The sequence below is a fragment of the Branchiostoma lanceolatum genome, chromosome 6, assembly GCF_035083965.1.
Source record: "Branchiostoma lanceolatum isolate klBraLanc5 chromosome 6, klBraLanc5.hap2, whole genome shotgun sequence".
Classification (NCBI taxonomy): domain Eukaryota; kingdom Metazoa; phylum Chordata; class Leptocardii; order Amphioxiformes; family Branchiostomatidae; genus Branchiostoma; species Branchiostoma lanceolatum.
The window spans coordinates 1,742,166-1,751,953 of NC_089727.1; the positions used below are offsets into that span (position 1 = coordinate 1,742,166).

The 9,788-nt window shown below is 39.8% G+C and overlaps 1 protein-coding gene across 1 annotated transcript; it reads right to left on the reverse strand.

Moving 5' to 3' along the window:
* Positions 1-281: 281 nt before the first annotated feature.
* On the reverse strand, positions 282-7,890 carry LOC136437152 (uncharacterized). Its single transcript, XM_066431633.1, has 7 exons — positions 7,857-7,890; positions 5,732-5,818; positions 5,240-5,332; positions 4,401-4,517; positions 3,155-3,229; positions 1,605-2,087; positions 282-900 (listed from the first exon to the last, which is right to left on the reverse strand). The coding sequence occupies exons 1-7, from the start codon at positions 7,888-7,890 to the stop codon at positions 776-778; spliced, it is 1,014 nt and encodes a 337-aa protein (XP_066287730.1). The 3' UTR covers positions 282-775.
* Positions 7,891-9,788: the final 1,898 nt, after the last annotated feature.

A 9,788-nucleotide genomic window follows, 5' to 3' on the forward strand; every position in this document is an offset into this window, starting at 1 on the left:
ACAAGTGCAGAATGATCCTACTTCTCATCGAGTTCCGTTTTGCGGTCGAGGTTTATTAACCGCGTATTTATCAACTACCTCAAAATGCACGAGATACATAAACATCAACAACTGAAATCTAGTCCACTATCACAAGTCACACAGTCATACAGGCACCCTGGTTACATAAGAGTCCCTGAAGTTCTTCTACTATTCTTATCAGTTGAATTTCTCCGAAATGACACCAAGTAAACGACTCAAATTGACAAACCTAACGTATTCACGTCCTGATAAAGATAAAAAAGAAACAGTGATTATGTCTGAAATATTGAAAGTATAGAAATTAGGTATAATCAGAAAACCTATAATTGTTTCTTTATTGATATGGCAATCAAATTTTTCTCATCTTTTTCATTTTGTTCTGGTGAAACATAAGATAACAAGTGGAAAACTCCAGGAAAATTTTGCCAAACTATTATGCAGTGTAGTGTAGTGTAGTGTAGTGTTATCAAACTAGTACTGTTTCTTGTTGATCAGTCAGGATATTTCTAAAAAAAATGACATGTTAAATGACATCTTAATGCAATAAAGTACTATGTACCCCTGTCGACAATCCTCAGAACTGCAACAGGTTTAGCGTTGTTTTTGCAACGTCAGGTTTCATGATACCAAATTTAAAGTGAACAGTTGAGGACCATGGAAACTACATCACACTCAAGATTACTCTAGAGATAACGCTAATGATTTACACATGGAGGCTAATCAATATTTTCTATTCAACATGTATATGCTTCACTCACTCACAAGACTTCCAAGAGCCCTCAAATACGGCAGTTTTCGAGCACCATTCTTTATCCCAGTCCACCGCTGTGCAGGAGCAGTAGGTCTGGTTCTTGTACACGAACGGGAAATGGCAGTCCGCTGCGGAAGAGTGTTGGATCGGTTATTGTTCAAAATGTGATGTTTTCGTCTATTAAAGATCTACATCTTTCATGAAAACTAGCCCTTTACAACAGCCACTGGTTAGTAGGAAAGCCTTGGCTGTAAGTATTTCACAGCCAACCCAATATATAAACAAGCATCACTTGAGCTATCCACTTGTCATCACCATATCTACTTGTAAAAAATCACGACAATCCGTCAACCACTTTTTCAGTTATTCTCTTTCAACAACTGAAACAAAAAAAAGCTTTTACAGTTCCAAAACGCAGCTAGGGACCAAACCTAGGCAACCACAGTGTGTCACACGAGATATCAAAACCAGAAGTTCCGTGACAGTACTATAGCAAGCGGCTAGGAGGCCCAAAATCTCATCATTTTGACGTCTCATCAAGGCCTACCTACACACTAAATATCAATACAATCCGTTCATGCCTTCTCGAGTTATGCTGCTCATTCACATACATACACACCAAGCACACACACACCAAGCACACACACACACACACACACACACACACACACACTCACGCGCGCGCGCGCGCACGCACGCACGCGCACGCACGCACGCACGCACACACACACACACACACACATACACACACGCACACACACACACACACAAACACACACATACGCTATCAAAAACGTAGCCTTATTGGCTAAGGTAATGAATAATACCTCACCTTCCTCCTCCTTGCACTGCAAGAGCCCTGCCGGACCAGACGGCCCAACGGGCCCCCTCATACCGGGTGGCCCATCCCGTCCATTAGGTCCAGCCTTCCCCATGGATCCCTTTTCTCCTGGGGAGCCGGGGGAACCTGGAGGCCCGACCGGCCCCCTCCGCCCTTGAGGCCCGGTAGGTCCGGGTAAGCCATCCCTCCCTTTAGGCCCAGTCGGTCCCATGGCTCCCTTTTCTCCCGGGGGTCCTGGAGGTCCCGCAGGCCCAGGATATCCGGACCCAGTCTGGCCATCCTTCTTGTTGTGTCCTGGAGGGCCTGGCACGCCATCCATTCCCCTGGCGCCGACTTGCCCCATGGCCCCTTTTTCTCCTGGAGGCCCCGGCGGGCCCGGAGGCAGTGGAGATCCTTGGACCTCGACCTTGTCATCTGTTCCTGTAGGACCAGCCGGTCCCATGGATCCCTTTTCTTTAGGAGTTCCAAGTGACGCTTGATAGCATGGAGGAAGCAAGTGTTTCAAAATGATATGATTTCGCGGATCAAATATTACTATGAGCTATGAGTAACGTTCAGATCAAAGCGCTGTAACGACATGTGCTTTGCATGGTCTTGTCTTTAGCTATACATTTAACGATTTTGCCCTAAATTTGGTCTAGATTTACCAAACAATCTAGCCCTTGTCAATATCTCTGCATGACATTGAGACCAATTGACTTGATATGACAATCAACAATTTACAAGAATTAGCCGCTTGAAATCTGAATGCCGATGGCTAAATTAGTTCCTAATCTTAAGAAATAGCAGAAAGGTATCCAGATGTAGGCATCCTCAACTTTCACCTCCTAGCCAATACATGGGGCACAGGCTGCATTAATGGAAACCCAAGCAATATTAGGGCCGGAAAATCAGATTTCGAAAGTCAATTTATTTAGTCATTTCTCAACACTATCATAATGTATAGCGACGTCTATCATGCAAAATACGACGTCGTTGTGATGTGAGAACTCACTGAAAATCGTCGCCAGCTGCAGGGCTTTTGTGGGCTCGCAAAATTAAGGAAACTATCGTGAAGCACGTTTATGCGCGATTTTGAAATGCTCAAAGTATGAAGTTATTACGCAAATGTGCTAAATAGTGTTAGTGAATGACACTACCATAAAGATTTCAGCATCTTTATCTCACAACTGGTGCATGTACATTAAGGGGGCTTAAAGGGGAGGTTGCAACTTACCATTCCTTTCACAAGATCAGACAGATACAAACGCAGTGGTATTCCATACTTGACCCAACTACTCTGTTATATATGCTACTGTTGGTTGTACATTTTGTCTTTTGTATATATTTTCAGATTGTTTGAGTGTGCTCTTTTGTACTTTTAATTCTAAGACTGCGTATTTCAGTCGGTTTACCTTAGAGAAGGTATCATCGGCCGCAATGCTGTTTTAGTTTATGTATGTGTCCATTCCTGAATAAACCATTTATATTCTATACATGTATACAGATATACTTTTACTGCTCTACGAGTTTGGTATATTCCGATAAAATCTATTACTAACCATCTGGCTCCGGTGGTTTCAGTTTGGCCCAAGCCCGAAGTTCGTTCACCTCTTTGGTAAGAGTAGTGACCCTGACTGTATTGAACGCAAAGCAAAGAAAAACCATCACAGCTCAGCAATTACGCTGTAATATGCTATAAATTGTCTTCTTATTATCACAATCACACTTTAATAAAAGTGATGACCATGAATTTAGAGTCACCAAGAGGGTTTTATGATAATATTTGTAATAATTTAAAAAAATTTCTAATCAAAGAATATCTGACTGACAATAGTTATAAATTTTTCCAAAAGATTGAATATAAAAATCTAGAAATATTTTGAAATTAACTGCACCATAATATCTTTATTTAGAATACTTTTTAAACATTAATGTAATTCTTTCACTTTTAGAAAAATTTACAAAAAAAGGTAGAAAATGGTAAATAATGGTAGAATGATGATTGCCCCCATAAAAGTAGATGCTAAACCGGCCCTTCTGTCTGCTTTTCTACATCTTTAGATTTCACTGCAAATGGGTCCTTTGTGGAAAGCATTCTTCCCTATACCTTCTCAAGGAGGTGAATTGCTTTCTTCCCAGCCATCTGACCTATTTATAAAGATGTTACAAATGATGGTAAGAAATGATAAGAAATGGTAGAATTCTGTTGCCATTATCTAGAATATGAATTCATCATGGATATTTCTAAAGTTTATCTAGAATATGAATTCATCATGGATATTTCTAAAGTTTTCCAATTGTAAAGTTGAAATCGTATTCAAAATATTTCAAAAGGATCAAATTTCTTGCACAAATAATTACAATAAATTAGAAATATTATTTGATTATGACAATAACAACCCTTGTGGTGACTTGGAATGGACTCTATTAGAAGAAAGAGGAAAGTATTTTTCCGCAAAAACGATAATCATGCATGCTGCAAATTTTTACCGAAACGTCGGTCTAGTACATTTTCTCTATAGGTTGTGTAACCAGGACATTATTCATCCCCGGTGACCTACAAACTCAACGAAGCTACATCATCATCATCATCATCATCATCATCATCATCATCATCATCATCATCATCATCATCATCATCATCATCATCATCATCATCATCATCATCATCATCATCATCATCATCATCATCATCATCATCATCATCATCATTCCCGGTGACCTACAAACTCAACGAAGCTACAACATCATCATCATCATTACGAAGCTTCACACGGAGTTATATTCCAAACATCCACAAAGTACCTGCAAAGTAAGGCTGCAGTATGACAATCACCACAGCAAAGATGATGCCCAGAGTTTTCAGCAGCTGCTTGCACAGGCGAAACGCGTTCGTCTTCTTGTCGTTCACAGCATAGACATCTGTAGGGCCAAATAATAAAATGTGTCTCTCTTGAAATTTCATTTGACAACATCGACAACGTGGAGGAAGAAAAAAAAAAGGAAGTATCGCAGATTCAAAATTACACATAATGCGATCATTCATGGACAATGTCGTCATTTGAACCTACGGACTCAGGGCATTACTGAAGGTCATAACAAGCAATGGTTATCTTCTGCCTTTTTCTGAATAGTTGCAAGTCAGACCATCACTACCTTATATATATTGCCTCTATTCGTCAGTATACCACGAAAGAAATATACAATACATAATGCAAGTTTATATTTCTCTCAATTTCATTCGACAACGTGGAGGAAGAAAAATGAAGTATGGCACTATCAAAAGTAAAAAAAGATATCATTAAAGGAAAAAATCGTCAATTGAAACTCAGGACATTGGCAAGACTATAAAATGCACTGGTTGTGTTATCGTTTCTACACCTCGTTGTTTACCAGGCCATCACTATCTACTACCTCCATTCGCCAGTATATCACTAAAGATATATTGAATACATAAATTCAAAACTCAAGCAAAAAACAGACACCCTGTACAGTGAATTTTGTTGCGACGTTTTGATGTCCAGTAGCCTCAAAGTTGTCAGCCTGGCACGATGGAAAATATGAGTTTATGTAGAATTCCATCGCAATACAAAACATTAGCCGCAACAACAGGAGTCTGTCAAGAATGTTTGAAAACGCTTTACCTGCCCTGGAGACGTACATCTTGTTTGTTACAGTCGCCGCGCTGTCCGCTAGTGACTTCCAATCAGTCTGAGAATGCTGCATGGGGGCGGTTTCTGGGACATCAAAAACAATTGCTTCAATTTGGCAAGAGGTACATGTAAAATCAGCAAGAATGATCAAATCAGTATTAGAACCAGAAATACATAATGCTGCAAATTAGTGAGCAGCAACTTGACTTTACAACTATTGCCGTCAGTCACAACATTGACTCAAGATTAGGATTTATTTTTAGAAAAAAAAAAAAAGAAAATCAGGATAGGATTAAACCAAGCACTTAAAGCAAGGCTTGGCAGCAACTGCACTGTATTGTTAGTAATAGGCGATCAAAGGTTAGATAACAGAGAAACAACAAGGAGATATTAGATATTGATGATTTTCTCAATAGAACGAGATAGGTAAATTACCGTGTTGTTAATATTCACAACTATACAAGGACATATGGGCGGTCTCACCTGCTCTAGATGTGTACAAAGGGTTGGATATGGCCGCGGCGGCGTCAGCACGTGCCCACAAATCAGTCTGTTGTGCGGGGGCGGTACCTGGAGGAAAACGTGCAACATATATGTAATATTTTTTTCCTATCTACCACCAAGTACAGTAGGGACGAAACAGACGCCTTCCAACTGCGATTAAAGCTAGATGTACAAAGGTTAGGTGTGACAGGTCGTTCAGTGCAATACAACCAGATGCTACCCCATGGCTGTGAAACTGGTTTGTTTCATCGTAGGTCGGTTATACAGCTGGTTACACCACACAACTCGTAGTACTGAATTTGCTTTAATGATTACAATTTAGGTGTTACCATTGGGCAATCTGTCTGCACGAAATCACAACGTCGGTCTGGAGAAAGTCGGGGATGGTCGCGGGGTTATGGACAGTTATATGTGACAGTTTGTGTTTCTATTTGCCTTTCTGTTATCACACTCTTCAGACAAATGCTCCAAGATGACCACCCCCTACACGATCTCGCCCCCCCCCCTGCAGATCCACAGTTACTAAACGGTCACTCAGGAAATAAAACACCATCTCCATCCCCCCAGCATGTACAAACATTGGTTATTCACCGTTTTTAGTTTTAACTCTAGTAGCTTCTGGCATTTAAAATAGTGGAGACTTTCAGTGAAAATGTTCTGGGTTTGGTCCATTTTTTTCGTCCCATTTATGATGTTGACATGCAACGTTGGGTGAAGTTGGAAGCAATCGTACATTACGGTTTTGGTCAAATCAGTCAGACATGGTGTCCTTGAATTTATAATGAGGTAACGTAGCGTTATCAATTGTCGTTCGATTTATCAAACCTTCCTAAAACTAGTAAGAGTTTCAAACCTCAAATCGCCATGGATAGTTTGAATATCAAAGAAAGGTTTAACATCAGCTACTTTTAAGATATACTAGCTATCGCATAAGTTAAAAAAACATGATGAAATACGCGGTGTCGAATTACATTTGAAATGCGTCATGCACTGCGCTTCCATGCAACTTGCTGTTACTGGTTCATGAGTTTATTCTGTTATGTCGCTGGACGTAAACCTTTTTCATTGTTTTGCATAAAAGAGAGCCATGATTAAGGATCATACTTATGCCGTTCTTTATTGCTCATGAGAACTGGCTTTGGCAAAATACACTTCGACATGTTGTCAAGACCCAAAGTGGACGATAACTGGTAGCGTTACATTAGCGGCAGCAACAATACAGGAGAACAAACATGCCAAATTGAGCGGGACGTTTGTTTGTATCATTCTACATCTTAAAAAATTAAATCGATACGCCAAAAACAGTTGCTCAAGCATTTGGATAAAATTTTCAAAGTTTCATTCAGTTGCTTGAGAAACTATTTTTAGCGTATCTTATTACCTGGATGTCTAACCTTCATCAACGTAACTCTGTTGATATTTTCTTTATTCTAGAGAAAGTTAGACTACATTGCATGCTTATATAAAAACAAATCTAAGTGCAACAAGAATTATCAAAAGCTCCGTGATATTAAACATGCCGCCGTGTAAGGTATAGTAGAGCAAAGTGCACGCACAACAATAGAGAAAAAAAACAATTCAAGCCAAATCATAGTGTCCTTGAATGTGTAATGAGGCAACAACAGCAACAACATAAACTCTGAAAAGGCATACCAAATTGACCTTTTGTCTGTTGAGCATTATTCCGCATTTTTTAGCTCAGTTTAAGGTTTATAGTTCTTTGTTAATTAAAAAAAATGTAGAGTTCTTGCACGCCTTCCAAAACAAGTCGTAGCGCAAACGATCCATAATAACATACCGCCGTGTTCAGCATAGCGTGCCAAAGCGCTAGGCTCTACCAGCCTCCGCGGGTCGCTGGGAAAATAGTAGAAATTGGCCAAAATAGAGTCAATTGTATGAAAGGAGTCGGCTACGGAGAGAGGGTCGGATATTGCAACCCTAACTGCGGCTGCGAATGTTACCCTCCATGACCAAAGTCCCCCGGCAAATGTTCTCCCTATAGCCGGCGCGGTTAGTCTGGTAGAGACTACCAAAGCGCCCGCATAACAGCAGAGGGAGAAAACAAACATTGAAACTTGAAAAAAACATTGAGACATGCACCCACCTTTACCGCTACTCTGTGGCTGCTGTTCCGGCATGGTGCCACTTGTCAGACTCCCGGACGGCACAAACACACGTCTAACATCAGGCAAGGGTTTTGCTGACTGAGTCTTAGCACGAGTCTTAAATACATGGATTAGTCTGGAAGGTAGCAGGAGATGAAAGAAAATCACTGAATCATTGAGATCACGTCTTTTCACAGATGTGACAAACTATATGGACACGCCATCGCTTTGGTTACTAAATATTGAAACAATCTATGAAAAACGAAGACATTTTTCTTGTTTCTTCACATTTTCATCTGTCAGTACAAGTCTGCATCAGTGTTACGGATAGACTTAGGCAAGTACTGTGTCACATTCTCCAACCCCTCCTGGAAGACTGGAGATGTAATTGTATCTTATACACCTATTCGCTCATCTAGAACAAATAGATATACAGCACAGTCCTGTAAATCACATGTCCTTGTATGTATACAGACATGTCCTGGTATGTATACAGACGTATACAAGATCTTGTTAAGATTCTACATGACAGTCTCTTTTGAACATCTATACCTCTCCAACCGCACCCATAGCTCCTACGCCTTGTTTATTATGAGTTTAATATTTTCTTTTCATCAGAATTTTCTATAAAGTTTCTTTGCAAAAATGAATTTGTAATCAATCACACGTCTATGTTTGAGAAGAAGGCAATCACTCAAAAGGCGCGACCACAAAGTTAGAACACCGAGAGAGGCGTTTGAGACTGGGACATCAATGACGTGTTGTTTCGTTTGAAGCCGTTATGTCGATGAAATGAAATGAAGTCTTTAAACGGCCTTTTTTGTTCTGCCATCTGATACCATCTATGATATACCTGATTTGCAATGTGAAAAAAAAAGCAAAACAGCCTTGGTATGGGGATAGAAAATAGAAAAATGATTAAAAGAGAACTTTCAATCTAGATAAAATCAAACCAATGTGTCCTGTAAATCCGTGAAGCGTCCGAAGATTTATTTTATAGCTGCTGCCTTTTATATTGAATATTTACTTTATTCCAGACACTCAGGGCGAATCCGTGCGTACAAACCCTCTGTTAGGAAGACTGGTGCACAAAAGAAACGACGTGCCATTTTTTACTTTTACTTTGTGCAATTTATAGAAAATCTTTCATGCCTATACCGTTTGCATGCACAAATATGTACAATAAAATATGTCTTTTTACCACGCAAACAAAACAGCAACAAAGAGCCGTCGGCATCTTGTTACCTTTTTATCCCCTCTGTTTTAGTCAAATGATTAAAGGGCTGTAAATGTGCTGTGACCAGATCCTTTTAAAAGCGTCGGGCGAACACGCCGAGATCTCTACACATTACATTTATTCCACTGATCGCACACTTTTCTGTCCTCTCTTTCGTCGTAACTCCTAAACTAAAGCCCCCCTCTCACTGGACCCGAGGCACGCTGGCGATCGAATTGACAAAGCACTCAACGAATTTCATCGACAAAAAATGAATCTTTTTAAGCTTTGTATGTTTTGTTTTGTTTATTTTTATTTAACCAGGGGTAACATATCGCCTGTGATGGCGTTTTTCAATGTGCCCTGGGGGGCAAATCCCCACATTTAAACTTAGATACATAAGATAACAAAAATAACACAAACTGTAGTTGAATAATAATACAAAGTAAACTTAACTAAATGCTTAGAAATACTAACTTATTACAACTGATTTCAAATAACAAAATGAATAAAACAAATATAAGATAATGTAACGTAGAAATACAATGGAATAACGTCAGAAAACAAAAGACTAGAACGGAATTTGCAGATCAATGTTTGGCAGAGAGGCAGTGAACATCATATAGTTGTTTAAAATGTGGAAGTGATCTGGCTGATTTGAGATGTTGTGGGAGTGTGTTCCAAAATGCAGCCCCCGAGGACGAAAAGGCTCGTC